Raw genomic sequence first — 24,423 nt, forward strand, 5'->3', positions numbered from 1 at the left:
TGTGTGTGTGTGTGTGTGTGTGTGTGTGTGTGTGTGTGTGTGTGGGGGGCTCAGTGGCCATTCAAATCGTTCATTAAACCTTGTGGTTGTCATGGAGATGGCAGAAATTGTCCGTCACCACCAGAGACGCCCGGATAATTTAACTCCAGGTGGCTTTTCAACTACCAACAATGAGTCAATCAAACAAACCGATCAAATGTATCCATATTTTAGAAATGAATCATGTTTAAATATGTAATAGATATAAACAGTAACAAAACAAAACACTTCAACGGTCACACCTCCACCGTGACCTCTCCCCGTCTACTGAGGCCCCGCCCACCTCCAGAAACAACAACCCAGTCCAACGGATCCCAGGGGCCCAAGGTACAGTATGTCGGGGTGGGCGGCCATTCCCGCCGTCAACTAACAAATCAGCGACCTGTTAGTACGGTGGGCGGTGCCTCTCTGCTTTCGATGCCCCGCCCACCGTACGCTCAGACCGTGGGACTTGATATCTAACTAATGACGAGCAGTATCAGAGGTCAGAGCTAACAGAGAAGCCAGACTGAGCTGAACAACCGCAGGGGAAACAACACGCACCTGTTGAACGACCAGGAACCGAGGACAACACACCCGAGATCACGCCCGAAGCACCGGGACAACACCGGGATGACGGACACGATTTTACCGAAAGGGATCGGCGAGGGATGCGGGGAAAAGCCTTACTTTAAGAAGGTGAGAGACAGAAGTTTACCTGAGGAACATCAGCGGTCGCAATGATGCCTGATGGAGGAGCTCCTCTCCAGGCTTTAGTCTAGGGGTTCGATGTGGGGATGGGTTTAGAAAACCCGAAATTCACAATGGCATCGTAAGAAACCGACGATAGTGTATTTTTCGGAAATAGGCCAAACTTACACACACCTACACAAATATTCCTGCATATTTGGATTTTTTAGCGAAACTTAGCTCCAATGAATCTTTGTTAAAACAATTGGACTAGAGGAGTTCTATTAATTTGACCTGTATATTTTATTGTTGTTGTATTCTTTCTGACGTGATGTTTACTATTCAGACCTATAGTGCAGGCCTGCACTATAGTATGAACGAAACCTATTTAGTTGACACTGGTTCTGTGGGTTTAATGCTCCGAACGAAACCCCCGCAGATCGAGAACGCAGATCTGAAGCAAAGTGCTGTTTCAGGGCGGAACTGTCAGTTTCAGGTGACATTCTCTCTCTCTCTCTCTCTCTCTCTCTCTCTCTCTCTCTCTCTCTCTCTCTCTCTCTCTCGTATATCTCTCTTGTGTCTCTCTCTCTCTCTCTCGTATATCTCTCTTGTGTCTCTCTCTCTCTCTCTCGTATATCTCTCTTGTGTCTCTCTCTCTCCATCTCTTGGTTCTCTCTCTCTCCATCTCTTGGTTCTCTCTCTTGTTTGTTTCTTGTTTCTCTCTCTTTCTCTCTTGTGTCACTCTCTCGCTTCAGTCTCTCAACACCCTCTCTGCCCTCACATCCTCAGAATATGTGTGTGCACGAGGTTTGTGGGTGTGTGTGGGAGCGTGCACGAGGTGGTGCCCGGGGGAGTGCGTGAGGTGGTGTGTGGGAGCGTGCACAAGGTGGTACCTGGGAGCGTGCATGTGGGAGTGTGCACGAGGTGGTGCGTGGGGGCGTGCACCCTGGGCGGTGGCGGCAGAGGCTTCGTTGGTCTTCAGCTGATAGGTTCAGCAGCTATGCAGAGAATGTGGAGCGGCCCTTCCCTTACCGTCGGCCCTCAGCCCGGCCCTCTGCCGCCCTCAGGCCCAGCGAGATGCTATCACTGAGACCTTGGCCTGACTTTCACCACCGAGACAAATCAGTCACCGATGAGAAAATTAAACCTTTTCATGTGGCCCCCTCCCTCTCCGTTTGTACACCCTCGAGTGACCTCGTCAATTGAGGCCCCACATTTTTCATAAGCAAATGGTAGATTAATATGACTATTGGGAACAGTAAAACAATTCTGGGATATATATTAAAACATTGCCTGACCAGTCGATTTTTCCCTTCTGGTACAATTTGGACGCTCGTAAATAAGGGTGGGGGTGGTGGTAGGATGATTTAGGATTGTACATTACTACAACTCCTTCAGTTTGTTTTGATGTGGTGTGTGGACTAAACTACCTCAGCATGATTTAATGTGGGGTAGTTGAGTAAACTCCCTCAGTATGTTTTAATTTGTGTAGTCGAGTCAACTCAGTATTTTTCAATGTGGCGTAGTTGAGTGGACTACGTATGTATGTTTTAACGTGAGGTAGTTTAGAAGCAGATGCCCCCCCTAGCCCCTACCTGATGACCTCCATCTGAATTCACCGTAAGTTGCTGAGGATCAAACCGTCTGCTAAACGGCTAAAGTACTTGCAAATAGTCGTATTAAAATCACATTTAGGAGGAGGGACACGGGCACATGGCGGGTCACGGTTTGCATGTTGTGAGTCAGAGCGAGGAAGAGGAAGTCGTGGGTGTTCACTGGGAGCTGGCGGCTCGTTATCTAATGTTTGTTTGTTCTGAACGCCACGGCGACCTGGGGGTCGACTGGGGTGCCCAATAGCCAGACCTGTTTGGATAGCCCACTCAGCCGGGCCCGGGGGTCAAAACATGGATGTGGATTCAGGGAATGGAATGCTTCCTGCTCCCCGTACGGGTTGTTGGTAAAAGAACAAGTTAAACACCTCAGCCATGCGGGTCGGTCAGTGTTGTCATCACACGCACGTGTACACACACACACACACACACACACACACACACACACACACACACACACACACACACACACACACACACACACACACACACACACACACACACACACACACACACACACACACACACACACAGATACACAGACAGAGATTTACAGTATATACCCGCACGCAAATGCACACCCATGATTTGTGTGTCACAAATCTTGCAGTGCGATCTCTGACCTTTTTCGAACGAAGCGAAGCAAATTGACTTCCCCGCAAGCAGTGAATGACTGTTGCCGTCACCATGGAAAGGTTTCCGCTTTGGAAAGAGTTTAGAACACCTTTTCTCTTTCACTCTCTCCTGGTCTCCTCACTTCCGATCCCCCCCCCCCCTCTGTTCCTCACCTATCTCCCCCTCTCTCTCGTCTTTCCCTCCCCTATTCTCTCCTTCCCATCCTCTCCTCTATTGGTTGGTTCTGGTCCAGCTGTTTGGGTCGGGAAGACTGGAAACAGCTGACTCGTCCCGTCTCTGCTCCCCAACTCCCGGGCCAAACCCAACCGATGCCATGTGTGACGCAGTGGGTCAGAACCGGGGGCGCTGGGAACAGGACAGGCAGGAAGGGCTGTGGTGGAGAACGAGGAGGAGGAGGAGGAGGAGGAGGAGGAAGAGGAGGAGGATTCTGCTTGTGGTTTGGATTCAGCTCCCAGGCCCTGACGCTGCCATGAGCATTTGATGCAACCATTGTTCCAGCAGCGTCTCTAGTTCGTTAGCACCTCCCCCCCCCCCCCCCCCCCCCCCCCCCCTCCCCTGCCTCCTCTTTCCCCCCCCCCGGTTGGCCCCTCGTTGGACGGGGGTCCCCGCGGGGAGCGTTCTGGAGTGGTTGGCATGGCGACGGGTCGATAGACTGGACCCTGTGTTCTGTTTCCGTGTGGCCGCTGACGGGACGGTCGACCCGGGCACACAATGTTCAGAATACAAATGATTGTTCATTCTTCGCTCTGTGCAGCACCTGTCCACTGCGACTTACCCATGTAGGAGGGGGGGGGGGTAGGCTTGAGATTGGTGGTGTTGATTCCAGTACCTTTCAGCGTGGACTCGACCCCTAACGACCCCCGTCCCATTAGACTTTGCCGGTATCCTGTCCACTCCCTGATATCCACCGTGTCAGCAGAGCGTTGGTCCCACGGGGAGGTGTACGTCATGCTGTTTGTTTCTGTAGATAAGCCAAACTAGTGAGGACCGTTCCCATAGCGCGCTGTTCTGTGTGACGGACATCAACGTCCGTGTGTGGGATGTGTGTGTGAGAAGGAGTGTGTGTGTTTTGTTTGTGAGAAGGTGTGTATGTTCGAGTGTGTCGGTGAGAGAGAGAAGACGTGTGTCTGTGTGTGTGTGTGTGTGTGTCTGTGTGTCTGTGTGTCTGTGTGTGTGTGTGTGTGTGTGTGAGAGAGAGTTGGCGTCTGCGTGTGTTTGTGGGAAGGTGTGTGTGAGAAGGTGTGTGTGTATCAGAGAGTGTGTTGACACAGCAGGGTTGGATGCAGGAGATGAGGGACTGATAACACAAGAACATATAGTACAGCCCAGTGTGTACGCACGCAAGGGGCTGCACGGTTGCTATAGGTGCTGCTCGGGTTTTCTTGGCTGTGTGTGTGTGTGTGTGTGTGTGTGTGTGTGTGTGTGTGTGTGTGTGTGTGTGTGTGTGTGTGTGTTAACTCAACAGTGGGTCTAAACTGTGCTCTGTTTAAGGTAGCAGTTTAGGTTAAACTTCACCCGCTGGCTTGACTCTTTGATAATATCAATGTGAAGGCCTATTATTATGATGGTATATTCTGTACTATATAGATCAATTTCATTCTGACAAATGGACATTATGTCAAAATTCAGAAGTGTCATATAAAACAGCTCTATGTACCGGGTTTGCTCCAGATTCACAGACTGGTCGAACATGGCCAATGAACCAAGATTAGTCTAATCTTGGCATCTGAAACCGAAAACCGAAGATTCTGGCTTTCCCAGAATTCTGACTTAACATAGTCGGTTAACCTTGGAATCCAGCTTAATAAAAACAGGGCCCGTGTGTGTGTGTGTGTGTGTGTGTGTGTGTGTGTGTGTGTGTGTGTGTGTGTGTGTGTGTGTGTGTGTGTGTGTGTGTGTGTGTGTGTGTGTGTGTGTGTGTGTGTGCGTGCGGAACCCACCAGTGTGTGTGTGTGTGAAGAACCCACCAGTGCGTCTAACCTGTGTGTGCGTTGTGCTCTGCAGGGATGTAACCCCTTCGCCCAGACGGGTCGCAGTAAGCTCCAGAACCAGCGAGCGGGAGTCAACCAGCAGATCATCAAACAGATGAGGATGAGAGCAGGGGCCGAGAACCTCCTCAAGTAAGTCCTGTGTGTCTTAAGGTGTTTGTGATATAAGCGTTTTTTCTGAGGACCCTATACATAGGACGCATGATACAGCCTATACATACGACACACGAGACACCCTATAAACACAACACAAGTTACACCCTATACACATAACACAAGTTACTCGGTAGTCGTCTATGCCGAGTGTGCCTTGACGATTCATGAATAGGAAAGCATGGTCAGAGATGTATATGTCCGACCAGCGTATAATTCAAGTGTGGCCATTTATGAAGTGTTCCCCCAAAAAGTAAATGACAACCACGTCTTTCGGTTGAATGAGGGAGGGAGGCTCTTTAGAGCTGTAGACTCAGCAGATCAGACGCCTCCTCACAGCGTACAAGTAAACGTATAATATACTTTGTAATCGGTCAAAATTATATTATACCCTGGTAGGATAGAGTCAATATTGTCGCCTGACTGGATGTTAATGCGACAGGGTAGAGAGCTATTGGCTTGCATGCTCGTAATGTCTAACTAAATATCTATCTTTATAGCTCTCCACTGAACATTGGGTCCGTTTTTATGTCGTCTACCTACTCACTAACTAACTAACTGCCCTCGGATCTGTAAGTCGCTCACCAGTTTTTGTAAAGTCCGTTTGTTGAGGAGGTATTCGTGTTATTTGGTGGTGAGTTCTCCGGCACAGTGGGCACACATTGACCAACCACTGCACTGTGCTGCACTGTTGTAGCCTCACTTTGCACACACCCTACACACGTCACCACTGTTTGTAAACCGTAAAGCGGCCTATTGTCACGCCTGGCAGCCGAATGTGTCTTTACCCAGTCTCTCCTCTCCCTGTCACCGAGCTGTCAGAGATCAGGAGACGGAGAGATCAGGCACTGTGAGATGTTGTTTATTACCCGTGTCAGGGCAGGAATCCAGCGGCTTCGCGATGATTGCACGCACGACGGCATACACTGCTCTCTGGCACAATGTTACCTCGGGCTACCTCGTGCTAATTCCTGTTATCTCATGCTTACTCCTGCTACCTTCGGCTAACTTATGCTAACTTATGCCACCTCATGCTAACTCCTGTGGACCAATGCTACCTCATGCTACCTCCTTCTACTTGCTGCTGCTACGTTATGTTAACTCATGCTACCTTACGCTAACTCCTGCTTCATTCTGCTAACTCATGTTAATTCATGCTACGTCATGCTATCTCCTGATAGCTTCTGCTAACTCATGCTACCTAATGCTAACTCCTGCTACTCTCTATTAACTCATGCTCTCTATTGCTAACTCCTGCCAACCCCTGCTTTTACTCTAGTTTACTCTAATCTCACCTGTTCAATTCAGTTGTTTATTTAAGGAATGAAGAGCTAACACTTTAGCCTTAAGTTTATTTATAAAGCACAATACATATTGGCTTAAAGTCATAGTCTTAAGTGTTGTGTTAGGGAAACTTAGGCACTCCAGGTGAGCAGAAAGCCTCTTTGATGTGTGAGGATTCATCTTACCACAGTACTCTGCTTGAAAGGAATACCAAGCCCAATAAGCCTTTTGAAAGTCCCCTTCCTGCGGCTGTAGGGGCGCGGGGTCAGGGCTGTGTGTGGGCCCGACTCTGTTTGATTTTGCCGGACCAGCTAAGTAAAAGTAATTAGTGGTTCTCGAGGCGTTCATTTAACTCATATGATTGTTCTTATGATGTAATTAGTGGTTCGTGAGGAGTTTATTTAACTAAGAGGATTGAGTTAATTAGTGGTTCTTGAGGCGTTTATTTAACTAAGAGGATTAATTGTATGAGTTAATTAGTGGTTCTTATGATGTATTTATTGGTTTTCTAGGTGTTAAGGTATAAAATGATTTTTCTCCTGAGGCCTAAAAAAAAAAAAAGTTTGGTTCCTGTTGGTTGTCAGTTGAGGTCATGGGTAGGTAGGGAATTTATTTTATTTTTTTATTTTATTTTTTCCAGCGGCAGCGAATGATAGGTAGGTTGTTTTCATTTAAAAACGAGAAAATTCGCTCATCCTTGTACAGAATGAAGAGGTGCTGTACCAAAACGTAATTATAGAGGTGCTGTACCAAAACGTAATTACATTAAAAAAAAAAAAAAAAAATTTTTTTTTTTTTTTTTATAAAACTCATAAAATAATTTGGGTCGCACATAAATTGACAGGGTCGGTCGGAAACCGGAACCAAACAAAATTTTTTTTTAGGCCTGATGTTATTAGCGGTTCTCGAGGTCGTTAACTGATTGTTTTTCAAAGCCAGGGTCCCCTCTCCTCGCCTCTTCTGTTCTCTACTCTCGGTTTCAGAACAAACGTCTCGTTCTTACTCTCGTTCTGTGAAAGAACCCGTAGTGAAAGCAAGCAGACCTGGCGTATCGCGGTTATGCAAGCCTCAGGACAAAACAAACAGGCCGTTAACTCCGTGCTCTCCCTAGATTACATAACGCACCTCGAGGTATGAACTAGGAAAGGGATCTGACTAATGTTAACGTTCATCAGGGTATGAATATGTTTTTAATAAATAAATAGCTTAATGAAAGGTCAAAGGCTAGTGTTCATTTTGGTTAGAGGGTTTATGTTTTTTTACATTGATTGCTCTTTCAGTATATCCGTTCTCAAGTGTCCATTCTTGAGTTGTCATTGGTTCGAAATGGTGTGATGAGAGGCCAGTGACTCGACCTTACCCAACCAGAGCTAATCCAGAAGGGTAGTTGTCTCCCTATCGTAAAAATGGAAGGAATATGAGTCAGTTCGATTTTTAAATGTGGATTTAGTTCCTCTTTAAACATCTGTGATTTATCAACCAGGGAATCTTTTCTTGTGTATTCACAAAAGAATGTCAGGCACCAGCTGTCTGGAACAAACCAATCAAAATACTACCAGTATCTTACGTCTCTGTCTCTGACCCTGTCTCTGTCACCCTCTCTGTCTGTCTGTCTGTCTGTCTGTCTGTCTGTCTGTCTGTCTGTCTGTCTGTCTGTCTGTGTCTGTGTCTCCCCCTCTGTCTCTCTGTCTCAGTGTCTCTGTCTGTCTGTCTGTCTGTCTGTCTGTCTGTCTGTCTGTCTGTCTGTCTGTCTGTCTGTCTGTCTGTCTGTCTGTCTGTCTGTCTGTCTGTCTGTCTGTCTGTCTGTCTGTCTGTCTGTCTGTCAATCTTCTCTGGCACCCTCTGTCTTTGTCGGTTCGTCTCTCTCTCTTCTTTATTTCCTGGTAGAGAATTTTTTTATAGTTGAAAACATAAGCTGGCTAGGCCTGGTAGGGTGAGGGGGCGTGTCCAGGAGCCGCCTAGTGTTTGTGTGGGTGTGTGTGTGTGTGTCGGAGTGTGTGTGTCTGTGTGTGTGTGTGTGTTTCTGCTCTCTCTCTCTCCCTCTGTCTCTCTCTGTTGTTCTGCATTCCTTAAGCTATCAGATGTAGTCAGACAGGTCAGATCGGCTTTCTCTGTCTCTCACTCTATGGGTCTTTGTCTCCCTCTTGGTCTTGTCTGTTTCTCTCTGTCCCTTTCTCTGTCTCTTGGTCTGTCTGTTTCTCTCCCTCTGATTCTCTCCCTCTGTCTCTCTCACTCTCTCTGTCTCTTTACATGTGTCTCTCTCTCTCTCTCTCTCTCTCTCTCTCTCTCTCTCTCTCTCTCTCTCTCTCTCTCTCTCTCTCTCTCTCTCTCTCTCTCTCTCTCTCTCTCTCTCTCTCTCTCTCTCTCTCTCTCTCTCTCTCTCTCTCTCTCTGAGAATAATAGCTTATACCTTTTTTTTCTGTGAGAGAGAGAGAGATGTGCTCAAGTGGCATGCCAAGAGAAAAATTAATTAGTGTGAAGTAGAGAGAGGGATGGGTTGGACAGGATTGAAGCATTGAACAGAAAAAGAAGAAGAGAGGTAAAGCTTTACAGATTGAGGTGTATGTGTGTGTGTGTGTGTGTGTGTGTGTGTGTGCGCATGTTCTTGTGCCACAGAACATGCACCAAAAACACACTGGCCTCTTATCTCTGTTGTGCAGCTCACACACGTACACCCTATTGTGTTGTCCTGGATGTAATCGCTCAGATACAACATGTCTCTATCCTCCTGTTTCCTCCTCCCTCATGAACACTTGAGCATTTGTTGTTTTGTTTTTGTATTTTTTCCACTGAAATCACATTGTCCCAGTCCAAAGGACCCGACTGGGTTCCCCAACAGAACCTGGCATTACGTGCGTGGCAGCTAAAAGCTTTTAGGTTCTGTCGTGTTTTCAATGCCACCCTACCTGATTCACTTACTGTTTGAAGTGAAACGTTTCGTAGCTCGACGACACGAGAGCACAAAGAAACCGCACGCCCTCTGATCACATCTACACCCCCCCCTCCCTCTCTCCGTTCCCAGGGCAACCAATAACAACAAGGTCCGTGAGATGGTGGGCTTGGAGCTGAGCTACGTCAACTCCAACCTGCAGCTGCTCATGGAGGAGCTGGAGGCGCTCAACAGCTCCGTGGACGTCTACCAGAGCCCCCAGTAGGTCCCCACAGCTCCTTCCCTGGGTCTCAGTGTGTGTGTGTGTGTGTGTGTGTGTGCAGGGCCGTCGGACTGCGGGGACAAAGGGGACAGTTGTGGGGGGGCCCAAGGCAGAGGGGGGGCCCATGACCAAAAAAAAAAAAAAAAAAAAAATTTCATCTTACTTTTTATTTTTTCTTCATCCCTCCCCCCCGTCAACAATCGCTTCCCCCCCCCCCCTCAACAATCGCTTCCCCCCCCCCCCCCCCTCAACAATCGCTCCGGACCCCCCCCCCTCAACAACCTGGCGCAGGGGGGTCCAGCAGTACCTATAGTATAGGGGCCCAGGATTTGGTGCTACGGCCCTGTGTGTGTGTGTGTTTGGTGTGTTGGTATGTGTAGGGCTTTAAAAAGTTGTAAATGTTCATTTGAATAAATTGTCATTTGGCAGTACCCAAATGAAATGAAAATAAAGAGAGCAGTGCAGGCGGTTGGGTTGGTTTAGTATTCTAGGACGCTAGGATTTAATGAGGCTCCTCTCTCCACTCGTGAACAAACACACACATATGCGCGCCCGCGTGCACACACCTATTTAGAAAAGTTTGCCATGACGACGACAAACAAACAACACAGATGCTGAGAGGTATAATGTGCGTGTTTCAGTTGGGTTAGTTTTAGGATGTCAAGTAGTTAAGCCCGTCACCATGGTAACCGGGACTCACCGCCAGCCGGGTCTCCAGCCCATAGACGGTGGGCAGTGGGTCAGGTCACCGTGCAAACGCGGCAGACATGTCAATGGATGGGGTCTCATTATCGCCCTCTACCAATCTCTATATCACTATACCCCTTTCTAAATTACTGTATCTCTTTCTCTTTCTCTATCCTTCTCTCTATCAATCTCTTTCTCTCGTTATCACTCTCTATCACTCTTTCTCTCTCTATCACTCTTTCTCTCTCTATCACTCTTTCTCTCTCTCTCACTCTCTATGTCGCTCTCAATCTCTCTCTCTCTTACACCATCTATCCCCTTCTATCCCTCTATATTTTTCTTATCGCTCTCTATATCTCTCTCTCCCTCTCGCCCTCGCTCCCTCTATCACTCTCCATCTCTCTCTCTCTCCCTCGCTCCCTCTATCACTCTCCATCTCTCTCTCTCCCTCCCTCCCTCTATCACTCTCCATCTCTCTCTCTCGCTCGCTCCCTCTATCACTCTCCATCTCTCTCTCTCTGTCTACCGATGATTCTTTGATAGTCTCCTTATCTAATTCTCTAAAACTGTAAAACTGCATCACACGAAGGCAGCATGAGTCAGCCTGTCCCTCACCGGTACCTAATTCTGCCGTGACCCACTTCCTGGTGAAGTCCGACCTCTTTCCAAAAACCAAATAAGCAGGTTTCACGGTGGCTGACACCACCTCTTCTGCGAATCAGCCTGGTTCTACTGCTGATCAGACTGTTTCTGCGGCTAGTCATCCTGATTCAGCTGCTAATCAGTCTGGTTCTGCGGCTGCTGCTCATCCTGATTCAGCAGCCACTTAGCAGGGTTCTAGTGCAAGTCAACCTGGTTCTCCTGCTAGTTGGCCTAGATTGACGTGATAACGTACGTGCGTGTCAGAGAGACGCATCAGATCAACTGATTGAAGCATCAATCATGTTGCCTCAAATCTGTGGTATTATGTTAGTCATATTGAGCTATGCAAGTATGTTACTAGTAGTGTCGTAGTGTGTAGCACTACTATCTTAGTACTGAAGCACTATGGTAAGGATGTGGTATGATGTTGGTACCTTTGGTACTATGTGAGCACTCTGGTACAATGTAATTAATGTAGTACTATATCAATACTGTGGCCCTATATCAGAACTGTAGTAATATGGAAGTGTACCTCCCGTGCCATATGTGTCAGTGTGTGTACTGTGGTTTTTGGTCACTTCTGAGTAAACCAGGGCAAGGTTTCCATGGTAATATTAGTCGGCTGCTCCTTGTCTTCCTGCCAATGTTGTCAACATTCCTTAAGGGAGGGCCCTCTCCCTAGCTCTCACACAGCTCTCCCTACCATCCCGGACAGACCGCTGTCGGCTCAGTTTGAGCTATGAGTATGATAGCGGCAATAACTAAATTTCAACCTCCTGGTTGTACATGGAAACGTCTCCAAATTGCAGCGGACTGTGTCCTGAAACCAGTAGCAAAACGTATCCATAACCAAACCAAATTGCAGCGGACTGTGTCCTGAAACCAGTAGCAAAACGTATCCATAACCAAACCAAATTGCAGCGGACTGTGTCCTGAAACCAGTAGCAAAACGTATCCATAACCAAACCAAATTGCAGCGGACTGTGTCCTGAAACCAGTAGCAAAACGTATCCATAACCAAACCAAATTGCAGCGGACTGTGTCCTGAAACCAGTAGCAAAACGTATCCATAAACAAACTAAATTGCAGCGGACTATGTCCTGAAACCCTCAACAAAACGTTAAACACGCTCCCCGGCTGCCGTCAGGAAGTGTATCTGCTGCCTGTTTGGCAACACCCCAGACGTCTATTCATCTGTTCTGATCAGAACCAGAGCTTGCTCACCACGTAGCCCGCCGCTACGGCCACACGTCGGGTGCTGGCAGCGAGTGCGGAGGATTCCCATGCTCTTTAACAAGGCCAGGGTATCGTTTGATGTTTCCCCCGGGGACTCTGGCGGAATATCGTCAACGGTTGTTTGTCAATCTGAAACATTAGAAAGGACCATTTGAAGCGGACAGGAATCCTCAAACATGGAACCCATCCCTTGTTGATTTTTGTACTTTACCCAGGACATTGTGGTCCTCTGGAAAGTTATTAGCCGTGGTGTTCTGTCCCTGTAATGAATGCGTGCCGCGCTTTGTCCGCCGTAGACCGCAGTCTGCGTCATGAGGTGTGTTGTGTCTTCAGAGGGAGTGGGCGGCCTATCTGGTGTCACACCTCTCCCAGGGAGGTCTGATACCGGAACACTGCCACTCTCACTCTCCCTCCCAGCTCTGTAGCTCATCTGGCGGGATGTTTGTTTACCACTTTGCGTCAGGCTTGTTGGGTTATTTGGGCGTTGGTGGGGGGGGGGGGGGGGTGTGAGGTTCTGGTGGGGTTTGAGAGTCTGGTGGGGTGTGAGGGTACGGGTGGTAACTGAGTATGAGGTTTGTATGAGGGTGTGTTTGGGTATGATCGTGTGGATGGTTAGTGAGTATTGGGGTGCATGAGGGTGTCAAGGTAGATGAAGATCACTTTCCTTATGTTAATTTCCATTGTCCTGCTTGGGAGTCGTGTCTATGCGGTGGGACGTTGTTTACGTTTGTACGACCTCTAGCAGACTGTGATGTAACCGGTTTGACTAGTGGGTTTGTTAGTACTGACTCTTCTCCTCCTCTTCCTCTGACAGAGAGATGTCCAACATCCCTCTCATTCCGCTGGGTTTGAAGGAGACGAAAGAGGTGGACTTCTCGGTGGCCTTCAAGGTAAAATCCTACAATCCTACAATCTTACCTTCCGCCATCTTACCTGGCAAGGACTGTTGTTTTGGAACCCTTGACGAGGAACATGATAGCCCAGCATTCAACTACCAATGGACGGTACCCCCCCTGCACCAGTGTACCTGTAAACAATCCGTAACCGCTAATCAGGAAACCCGATCCCTACATGCTTCTTAATTTCCTGTCTCGGCACTCACTGTATCCTACTTTGCATACGCCTGGCCATGAATGAGTCAGTATGACGGGTTCGATGTCTCGCTGAGCCGCTCTATAAATCCAGAAGTAGGCCACCGAGGGCTGGGGCTTTAACGAGCCGGCTGTCAGCCGTTACACCTCGCGGCCTGCTCCGTGACAGACAAGGTGATCGTTCCACCGAGCTGGAATGAACGTCAGAGTGTCAGGAAGTTTAAACACTTGTAATTATCTATTTAATAACCAGGTAGTTAATGGTAAGGGCTCATTATCTATTTAATAACTGGGTCGATTGTAGCCTTCTGTTGGCTCTGATTCAAAGGACACAACAACCCGGTTGGCAGACATATCTACGACAACAATTACAACATAATAATTACACAAGCTGTCCTAGTAACAATATTATTATCTTGTTGAGGAATTTGGGGGAAGTTTGGGAACCGGTATCGTTGGAAAGAACCTGGTTAATATGGCTTTTGAATGTTGTTGTTTTTATGTTACGTTTGCGCTGGAGGTGTATAAGTTGATGTTGTTAAATGATGTTATGTGGTGTGCAAGATTTTCGTGTATTATTGCGCTCAGTTGCATTTTGTTGTGATTCTGAAGGACTTCATCCTGGAGCACTACAGCGAGGACGGGAACGATTATGAGGACGAGATCGCTGATCTGATGGACCTGCGACAGGTACGCCCTCACCTGGCCCCCCACCAGTATGGTGGAATCAATAGTATACCTCCCACTACCAGCCTGCTTCTGAACCAGTAGAAGAACACCTCCCACTACCAGCCTGCTTCTGAACCAGTAGAATACTCCCACTACCAGACTGGTTCTGTTCCAGTAGAATACCCCCCACTACCAGACTGGTTCTGTTCCAGTAGAATGCCCCCATTACCAGACTGGTTCTGTTCCAGTAGAATACCTCCCACTACCACGTGGTTCTGTTCCAGTAGAACACCTCCCACTACCAGACTGGTTCTGTTCCAGTAGAATACCTCCCACTACCACGTGGTTCTGTTCCAGTAGAACACCTCCCACTACCAGACTGGTTCTGTTCCAGTAAAACACCTCCCTCTACCAGACTGGTTCTGTTCCAGTAGAGCCCCCCCATCCACCCGGGGGGTGCTCTGTAGTTTTCCTTCAGTCCAACAGTAGCAGTCCGCCCTGACGCCATGTTTCCACCGTGTGCTCCAGGCGTGCAGGACGCCAGCCCGCAGCGAGGCCGGCATGGAGCTCCTGGCCAAGTACTACAACACCCTCCCCCTGATGGAGAGCCGCTTCTTCACGCCCAACCGCCAGAGCGGCCTCTTCTTCACCTGGTACTGCCCCCCCCCCCTCCAACACGTTAACACTGTTGATTTGATTTGATTTAAAAAAAGTATTTTTAAAATATGCAAGAAACATGTCATCGAATGACATGAACAAAAACAAGGTTATTTTTTCTTAACCTGTTTGGAAAGGGGTGGGAATAAGTATACACTTGTTTAATCCCAGCCCCTTTCATTAGATCAAACAATGATTATAAACTACTAGCAGTTCCCTTTACTTAAATTTCAACTCGCAATTTCTGCAATTAATACCTGAAATATAATTATATCATTTTAAAGTTGCCCACTTGGAAGCACAAAACATATTTTCTAAAGCTAAGTAAATACAGTGAAGTATACCTACATATACACATATAACGTACAAACTCACTGTTGGTTCGGTACCAGAGGTCCGGTCTTATGCCGTCAGGGCCCTGAGGTGGAAAACCGTCGCTGTCAGCCAAGACGAGTGTGGCATTGTTACATTTTAATTATCAGTTATCATTTGTTTATTAGATTCAATGGACAGCAATAAAGCTTAATAGTTCAAGTTATTAGATAGATAAAATGCAAAAATGGTTTATAACATGTAACAATTGTTAATAACATGTTTAAAAAGGAGTTCATATTTCTTATATCCATCTATGTTCGTGTTCGGTTGTATGTAGTTATTGATATCTTGTTAATAAAGTTTATTCATTGTATTAATCGTACTGACTCTCTGCGTGCCCCAGGTACGACTCGTTCACGGGCGTGCCGCTGTGCCAGCAGAACATCTCTCTGGAGAAGGCCAGCGTCCTCTTCAACATGGCCGCCCTCTTCACCCAGATTGGAACCCGGAGCAACCGACAGACCCTCACTGGGCTGGACCAGGCCGTCACCTCCTTCCAGAAAGCAGCCGGTGAGAACAGAACCGCTCGATCCTCTGACCTGTTCCGTCACGCAGGGAGAGTCTCCATTAACGCCTGAAGACGTGTGTCTGAGACAAAGCAGGGAAGACGTTATTTGTCGTCGTTTGTAACCCTTGCACGAGCAGAACCTTTCTAAACTACCGTCAAACATTGCAGCAACTCAACTCATGACAACTGTTTTGGTTGGCTCATATATCACTGTGTTTATAATAAGCTCTCTCTATCTGTCTTGCGTATATGGAAACGCTCATCGAGCGACCAAGCAATTTGTCATGAGTCGAGTCGCCTTACCCTACTACAGTCTCTCTCTGGCGTCCAGACACACTCTGGAGCGAGCTAGGAGCGGGTAATAACAGCCCTGCTCTGCCTTTGCTCCTAGCAAAGTCGTCGCTGACGTTAAACAAGTCGTGCCCCTTATTGCGAACATTGTTTCCAGCATTAGGAAGTCAGGGAACACGTCAACCCAGCAGGGGTTCGAGGTAATCGCTTCATGCTGTTGGAAGCCTCCAGCGTGTTGGCCTGCTAGCGTGTTAGCTCGCTAGCCCCCTGGCTGGCAGACAGGGCTCTGTTATTAGAGCAGCTCCCGGCTGTAGACGAGCTTCTGCTCTGCAGCCTCTGGCCGGGGATCAAAGCGGGAGCAGATGTTTTCTGTTTGGTCTGGGTTCAGAACCCCAGAGAGCCAACCTTCTCTCTCTCTCTGCTCGCTCTGGTCGGGGGTTTGACGTCAACAGAGCGTGAGATAGATATGGATGAGGAGCACGTTGTTTTCAAACTTTTCCACTGTGTTTTAAACCTAGTAACCCCAAACCCCCCCCCCCCACTGGGAGAGCAGGGTAGTACTGGTAATCTTTGGGGCGTCACCATTTGGTACCGCTGTCCGAAATGTTTGCATGCCAACGTTTCTTCGTAGGGATTAGGGAACGAGGCGACGAGGGAACCGGTTCGAGCCCGGCCCGCGCGTTTTCAAAGGCAACCTTTGTTTAAGTAACTCTGAAACCCTGCCCTCCCCCCGGCCGCAGGCGTCCTGAACCACCTGAGGGACACCTTCACCCACATCCCCAGCTACGACCTGAGCCCGGCCATGCTGGCCATGCTGTCCAGCATGATGCTGGCCCAGGCCCAGGAGTGTCTGTTCGAGAGGTCCGTGCTGCCCGGGATCCGTAACCACTTCCTGTCCCTGCTGCGGATGGCCCAGGAGGCCGCCAAGGTAGGAACCCCTGAAGATCCGCCGACTCGACGGCGACGACGACAAAGTGTCAAACGTCCTCAATCCACAATGGAGAGGATAATGTGTAGAACGCCGGTCGTTATCGGGGAAATAAGCCCCGACAGGGCGAACAGGACACGGACGATAATGACCGGCGACGTTCTATACATTATCCCGCTTATTACACGGCTACTTCCCAAAACGAACGGTGTGTCTTTTTACAATTTATTTGTTACCAGCATTCGTAGTGTTGATCAGCAGAGAAGTAGTCTGCCAAAGACGTTGACGTTGCCTAGCAACTGAGCACGCTGGGTTGATAAGTTACCGGACTACTTGCGGAATGATACGAAAGTCGGCAAAAATCCAATTTCCTTGACAGCGGTCAATTATACTTAGGAACGGTGAATTATCAAATATAATCCCTGCCGGAAGTTGTGAAGGGCCCATGCAAATGAACGGAGCATTCCACGGCATTGAGAAGAGCCGTGTAATGAATATATATAATACTTCCTGTCTACCCTGCCGCGTTGTTTTGACTGGAGAAAGTGTTGTGGTTTGAATAGACGGTCACCGTGGTAACCTCCCCTTCGCACAGGTGTCGGACATCTACGACCAGGTTCACCAGTCCATGGTGCAGACGCCCATCAAGGACAATGTGCCGCTGTTCTGGTCCTCCATGTGCCAGGTGAAGACCAACCACTACCGCTCCCTGGCCCACTACTTCCTGGCCACCGCGCTACTGGACCACCAACGTAAGAACGACCCCTCTCAGAACCTTCTAGAGTCTCCCAGAACACCTCAGAACCTCCTACAACCTCATATAACCTCTCATAACCTGATAGGAACTCCATCCGAATATTTTTGAATCCGTCGGAAGTTACTGGAATCCCTCAAAATCGATCATGATTCTATCATATCACCCGTTCTCTCGGTCTCTACCAGAACATATGTCCTTGGTCTTTCCTGTGCTCCTAGAATCTCTTGGAACTTCTTAGAATCACTGAGGTAGTCTCTGAGTCATCAGGAGCTCTTACGATTGTTGGGAAAAAATCTCAGAAGCTATTGAGTCCATCTGAGGTTTGGAACTACAATTTTAGTATTATGGTTTGTCTGTCTTTTCTGCCATCTTTCTTTTTTTCTCTGTTTACCATCGAAGCTCCCAGCCAGTCAGCCAGTCAGCCAGTCAGCCAGTCAGCCAGCCAGCCAGCCAGCCAGCCAGCCAGCCAGCCAGCCAGTCAGCCAGTCAGCCAGTCAGCCAGTCAGTCAGTCAGTCAGTCAGTCAGACAGTCAGTCAGTCGGTAAGTGATGTGTGTGTGTCCTGTCCCCCAGTGGGTCCCAACGACGACGAGGACCAGCAGGAGAAGACCCTGTCCCAGGTGTACGACAGCCTGCCGGAGGGTCGCTCCCCGCTGGACCTGCTGAAGAAGAGGGAGGAGCGCAGGCTTATCGGTGAGTCATCACTAGTACAAATACCCCACACACACTCACTACCCCACACAGACTCGCTACCCCACACAGACTCGCTACCCCACACACTCACTCACTCACTCACTCACTCACTCACTCACTCACTCACTCACTCACTCACTCACTCACTCACTCACTCACTCACTCACTCACTCACTCACTCACTCACTCACTCACTCACTCACTCACTCACTCACTCCCACACCAAAAGCCCTGTCCTTCCTCCACGTTTAGATCTTATACTCACAATTTGATGAAAGCATGTTCTGAATGATATCCCCCCCCCCCCCATCCCCTCCAGGTAAAGCCCACCTGAGGAGGGCCGTCATGAGCCACGAGGAGGCCTTGAGGGTCCACGGTCTGTGTCGCCACCTGAAGAAGCTTGACGTGCTGGAGGAGATCCTGCAGGCCAGCCTGGAGCGGTCCAAAGACAAGTTCTCTGCCAATGACAACAAGGACGAGTTCACGGACTACATGGAGGCGCCGGACATCATCTGTGAGCTTCCCTCTCTCTCGCCTCCTCCTTGTCCTCTCAGTCTCATCTCCTCTATCGTCTATCCTCTCCCCTCTCTTTCTCCTCTCTTGTCTCCTCTCTTGTCTCCTCTATCGTCTCTGTCCTCTCTTCTAGGATGTTTATATGTTGTTGGATGATATGAACCACATTACTGATTGCTGTGTTCTGTTCTTTCTGTCTCTATGTCTCTCTGTTCGTGTCTCTGTATCTATCTCTTTAACTGTATCTCTCTCTTTAATGTTCTGTCTCTCTCTGTCTCTATTTCTCTCTGTCTCTATCTCTCTGTCTCTCTGTCTCTTTGTCTCTCTGTCTCTGTGTGTCTCTGTACCTTTCTGTATCTCTGTCTCTGTCTCTCTCTGTCTCTCTGTTTCTCTCTCTATCTCTCTATTTCTCTCTGTCTCTATGTCTCTCTCTGTCTCTCTGTATCTCTCTCTCTGTCTCTCTCTGTCTCTCTGTCTCTCTGGTTCTCTCTCTCTATCTCTCTATGTCTCTCTGTCTCTATGTCTCTCTCTGTCTCTCTGTTTCTCTCTCTCTGTCTCTCTCTGTCTCTCTGTCTCTCTGGTTCTCTGTCTCTATCTCTCTATGTCTCTCTGTCTCTATGTCTCTCTCTGTCTCTCTGTATCTCTGTCTCTCTCTGTCTCTCTGTCTCTCTGGTTCTCTGTCTCTATCTCTCTATGTCTCTCTGTCTCTATGTCTCTCTGTCTATCCCTTTGTCTCTATAGCCAAGACGGAGCACAGTGCACACCCGGAGCTGCCTTCGAACACCAAGGTGAAGGTCAAGGACTTTTTCCAGCGGCTGGTATGTGGGCTACTAACTTTCCAATTTCACACTCACACTGGGCTTCATGAAACACTAACCATGTGCAAACTGGGGCTGTTTGGTGCTGAAAGTTTGACTACATGCATACTGGATTGGGATTGGTTCTTAAAATACATGCAGGGTATGGAGTGGTTCACAAACACCAACTAAAGACATACCGGGTATGGATTTGCTCATGGAAGGGGAACCTTCGCGCTCAGCTGTTTTCTTATACGAGAGAATACTGCCTCATACGCGTGTCGTGAATGATCACGCTCAGCTCAGATGGTTTTATGAATGAAGCAGTACTCTCTTTTATGATCAAACAAACAAGCTTGACCGTTCCCATTTTACAACATAGAAACTGGGTCTGGTTTGGTGTTGTAACATTAACTACATAAAAACTGACAGAGTTCTGAAACATGGACTCAATGAGGACCGGGTTTGAGTCTGGAACAATGATGTCATACTGGCTCTGGATCGGCTCTGAAACACTAACAACATAACTACTGGGTATGGAAATATAGTGTAACATGTAAACTCAGCAGGGTCAACGGTGAGCGTTTCCCTTCATGGAGATGGCGGTATCGCTACCGGTGCAACCAGGCGCGCACTCAGGGGTCACGGTTCAGAGCACACAGCCCTCCTCGGAGTCTGTCGGGGCTTCACTGATAAGCTGAGCGGGAGACAGCGAGGCTGCTGATAACTCATTAGTGGTTTTAAGGACAATAATAAACCCCATTGTGTTGTATTCTTACCTCAACGGGACTCAATGGAAAAGGAGCCTGATATTGCTTTAGTTCTGTCAGTAATGTCAGAATTTAGCTTACATTTTTAGCAAACATTTTTAGCAAACAGCTAGGTTAACTGTTACCGAGCTGTTAACAAATCTCTCTAGGTTATCTTACGGAACGAGAATATTCGAGATCTAGGGAAAGTACTTCTGTCATTAGGAGAAACTGTTATTACTGTTCGATAGAGTTACTGAGTTAAAATTAGAAATTTAAAATAAACACTGATTACACCAGTCAACCCCTCCAGGAGCAGGATTAGCACTTTGAATCAGACCAGTCGTATTTTGGGGGGGCTGAACTAAGCTAGCTCGATAAACTTTTTTGTGAGAAAAGGAAAAACTGCAGATCAGGTAAGTGTTGACCGTGTAAACCACGGATAATGGTGCAAGCAGTTTGCACGATTCATGTCCATATTTTGGTTTATTCACATTTTGCAGCGTACACACATTTGTATCTGATTGGTATTGCCACTGTGATTTGTTATGTTGCGCAGTGGAGGACTGCTGGAATCCAAACACGTCATGGCCTTTTATGGACTTCCACTCGAAGTCACATGACCACTCGACCCGTAAGTTAACCCTTCTGCCTCCCCTCCCCCTCCCCCCAGGGTCCTCTGTCCTTCTTCAACGCCAAGCAGCGATGGACGGCCCCCCGGAGCCTCCGTCTGGTCCCCAAGGACGGGGAGCTGGGCTTCACCCTGAAGGGGGAGCCTCCCGTCCAGGTGGTCTCTCTGAACCCCAGCTGTGCAGCAGCCGTGAGTCTCGCTCTTATCCTGGGTGATGGGGAGGGGGGAGGGGGTTGGGGGGGGAAGTCCTGTCTCATCATAGGACAGCAGATAGCAGGAAGTCTCCTAAGACGCCTTAGAGAGGACCATAGAACTGAGTCAACCCATTACGGTTGTATAAAGGTATATCCGCTCTAAAGATATATTTACTCTGGGGTATAAATAGTAATGTGTAATGTGACGAACGGTGACTGAAATGTGCAACACACACACACACACACACACACACACACACACACACACACACACACACACACACACACACACACACACACACACACACACACACACACACACACACACACACACACACACACACACTGATAAAGGTGTGTCTAAACTCCCCCACCCCTCTTGTTATTTATGACCCCTCTCCTCTCCCTTCTTATCTCCGGTTGCCAGGTCAATGGGCTGAAAGAGGGAGACTACATCGTTGCCGTGGGTGACATCGACTGCAAGGGGATGAGTGTCAGCCAGGTGATTGGTCTGCTGAAGGACGTGGGAGAGGAGGGCGTCGACCTGCGTGTGGTCAGCCTGATGGACGGCAATGCTTCCATGGTAAGCCCCGCCCCCTAGCCCCTCCCGTTGGCGCAGTATGAGGCCACGGACACAAGATCAACAGTCACTGCTGTCATTGGGCGTGATCTGTGATGACATCATGTTAGTGGCACGCAATGACACACACAGTTTTGTGTGTGCGTGTGTGAATCATGACCCATTAGTTGGTCACCTGCTCTCTTAGATCAGCTTAGTTTATCTTTAGAACAATCAATGCTAAACGCTTTCTGTTTGTTCTGAGTCAGTATACATATGGTCATGTGATCAGATCTGCCTCTCCTCTATGCTACAAGACGTTAAAACTGATCCTCCACACCTTCTTCTTCTTCTTCTTCTTCTTCTTCTTCTTCTTCTTGTTCTTCTTCTTCTTCTTCTTCTTCTTCTTCTTCTTCCCCCCCCTACAGCACACCAAGAGCGCCACCTACTGCGGCCTTCCCAAGACGTACTCCATGATCTGCTTAGCGTACGACCAGGAGGACAAGAGCGCCAAGGGGGGCAAGGTCACCAAGAAGCCGTCCTTCCTGAGCTGGGGCCTGAAGAACCGCCTGAAGAGCGCCAGCACGCTCAGCCTGCCCTCGGCCGAGTACTCCAGCACGCTGCCCTGGAACAAGACCTGCACCACCTTCCCCGGCAGCAGCTCCTTCAACGACAGCAGCCTGTACTGACCCGGCTCACGAGCCCTGGCCCCAGCTCTAGCCCGGAGCCCGGGGAGAGCCGACGCAACCCTAACCCTGTTTGCTGGCCTCTCTAAGCCTAGCCCTGTCCGTTGGTCCCTCTAAGCCTCACCAAGTCCCCCTCAGTAGCAGAGCAGTCTGGACTCCGGATCAGGACTAAAGCCGTATGGGCATCCCTCGGGCCTTGCGTCGGACCACCAGAAGGGGCAACAGCCCTAAACTTCAGTTCATGTCGTCCGCTAATGTTTCTTCCAAACGGAAGGAAAAACACAACCTCTTCACGACCAACGCCGGACCAGTGTGCCCAGTCAACACCAGTTACCTTATGCTAGCTTCCAGTCCGTCTGTCCAAACAGCAGACAGACCGTAATGATCTCGTCCTGGAGGCGGTAACCCCAGAAGGCTCTCTTTGCCCCCATCTTGTGTGTTTCCATGGCGACTCGACAGAGAGTGTTGACAACTGATTTCTATGTCGATCCGAGTCGCAAACTATGGATATTTATAAACACGAGACATTACAGTTTACAGGGCAGGGCAAGTTTCTATTGACCTCTTGGAAAAAAAGACAAAAAAAAGGGGAAAGGATCCTGATATACCTTTATTTATACAATCATGTAGTTCTGCTCATTGAAGGATGTAGTGAAGGGGAAAGTGTTGGGGGCTAGATGTAGAGTGGGCGGAAGCAATGGGGGTCTTGAGTCCCGCTCCATCCGCCAGTAGTCTGACTGACCCCGTTTGGTCGGCCTATCTCACTTTTGTCTACAAAGTAGATTACTATAAACATTTGATAATCAAATTATTTATGTGATGAACATTGATTTGAATATAAATATCTATCTATATATGTATGTATGTATATTTTTATAGCTGTAGATATAGATGTAGCTATATCTATATAGATATATGTATTTGTGCACATTGTTGATATTTTCAATGGCAAAGTTGTGAATATTTAAATATCTTCTGTTTCATTTTTTTTAAGTTGAATATTTTTTGTTATTTTTCAGTAATGCTCTATGAATTCTAACTCTGGCAATAGGGAATTTTCCAGCTTTTGTTAATGTTCTAGAAATAGTTTTTGTGCAATTTTCAGCAGTGACAAAATGTTGTTTACTTACATGGTGTCTACTTTCGATTTAGGTTTTATGAAGGAGATTTTGGGGGTTACAACATGGTCATCATGTCATGTCCTGTGTATGTACATATGAATGAATGGATTAATGAACGAATGCCCTCATGTTATTGCAGTACGTTGGTGTTATCTGTGATTACGAAAGTTCAAAAATATTTTCTGGTGTTCTGCGGTGAACTTGTAAACTAAAATCTCAATAAAATCGGACAAAACAACGGTTGGAATTTTATAAAAAATTATAGCAATGTCAGTAATGCCAGTTGGTGGTTCTAGTCCTATATCAAATCATTGATTGGAAGGTGACATTGCTCTATGTAGATCAGGGGTCTCAAACTCAACCTACCTGGGGGCCGCTGGAGGTAGAGTCTGGGTCAGGCTGGGCCGCATCAATTATTCCACAAAGAAAAGGAGCACAAGTGACCCAATCTAAGTTAATAATCGGGCTATAATTAGATCACGTTGGCTATGTAATCGCTGACAACAGGGGACATTTCATAGCGGTTGGTGGAAACCGGGACATTTTAGTGTCCTTCGGTTTTTGTCGGAACTCGGGACACGCAACTCAAAAATTTGGACTGTCCCGGCAAAACCGGGACATCTGGTCACCCTATCACAAGTCATAAAAAACCGTGGCAAGCCACTCTGTGCGTTTGACAACAACGCGCGGGCCGCACTAACACAAAACTTGGATGTCAAGTAGGGGCAACACAAAATATCATCCCGTGGGCCTCAATTGGCCCCCGGGCGGGCCACGAGTTTCAGACCCCTGATGTAGATGGTCCAAAACAAATTCCCTTTGGACAAGGCAGTGAAGTGAACCATAGGAGCTGTGAGCAGCCATCTTGGGGAGAATACCACAGATCTACGAAGATAATACTCATTCTGTAAGATAAGATACAGAAGATAATATTGACGTTACTCAGCAGCTTATACCTGGCACCAGGCCCGTTGCCATGGCGCAGCAGTATGTTAGGTTGTGTCGTTATGTACGTACTGTATGGGTAAACTTGTGCATTTGGGCGCAACAAGAGTCCAACATTCTTTGGAAGTTGAATGCGTAAAGGTTATTTGGACGATTTAGAAGTT

At 48.0% G+C, this 24,423-nt stretch overlaps 1 protein-coding gene across 3 annotated transcripts; it reads left to right on the forward strand.

The window, feature by feature from the left end:
* The first annotated feature begins 504 nt into the window (after positions 1-504).
* Positions 505-23,552, forward strand: rhpn2 (rhophilin, Rho GTPase binding protein 2). 3 transcript variants are annotated; one of them, XM_030376679.1, is made up of 16 exons: positions 506-717; positions 1,148-1,204; positions 4,959-5,074; positions 9,402-9,530; positions 12,911-12,986; positions 13,800-13,877; positions 14,385-14,509; positions 15,232-15,398; positions 16,428-16,615; positions 17,211-17,367; positions 17,945-18,064; positions 18,384-18,578; positions 19,319-19,395; positions 20,797-20,943; positions 21,376-21,531; positions 21,936-23,552. In XM_030376679.1, exons 1-16 carry the CDS (start codon positions 652-654, stop codon positions 22,194-22,196), a joined length of 2,115 nt encoding a protein of 704 aa, XP_030232539.1. In that variant the 5' UTR covers positions 506-651; the 3' UTR covers positions 22,197-23,552. The 3 variants fall into 3 exon arrangements, with proteins under 3 accessions (XP_030232541.1, XP_030232539.1, XP_030232540.1); XM_030376680.1 differs by having other exon boundaries at positions 19,319-19,365; XM_030376681.1 differs by lacking the exon at positions 1,148-1,204 and having other exon boundaries at positions 505-717.
* Positions 23,553-24,423: the final 871 nt, after the last annotated feature.

This window comes from Gadus morhua, chromosome 14, assembly GCF_902167405.1.
Source record: "Gadus morhua chromosome 14, gadMor3.0, whole genome shotgun sequence".
Lineage (NCBI taxonomy): Eukaryota > Metazoa > Chordata > Actinopteri > Gadiformes > Gadidae > Gadus > Gadus morhua.

Bases quoted from the DNA above. Each gene is read 5' to 3' on its own strand.
- rhpn2 (XM_030376679.1), top strand. From the start codon at position 652: ATGACGGACACGATTTTACCGAAAGGGATCGGCGAGGGATGCGGGGAA. The intron at 9,531-12,910 runs GTAGGTCCCCAC...TTCCTCTGACAG, and splicing joins GACGTCTACCAGAGCCCCCA to AGAGATGTCCAACATCCCTC. The intron at 15,399-16,427 runs GTGAGAACAGAA...CCCCGGCCGCAG, and splicing joins CTCCTTCCAGAAAGCAGCCG to GCGTCCTGAACCACCTGAGG.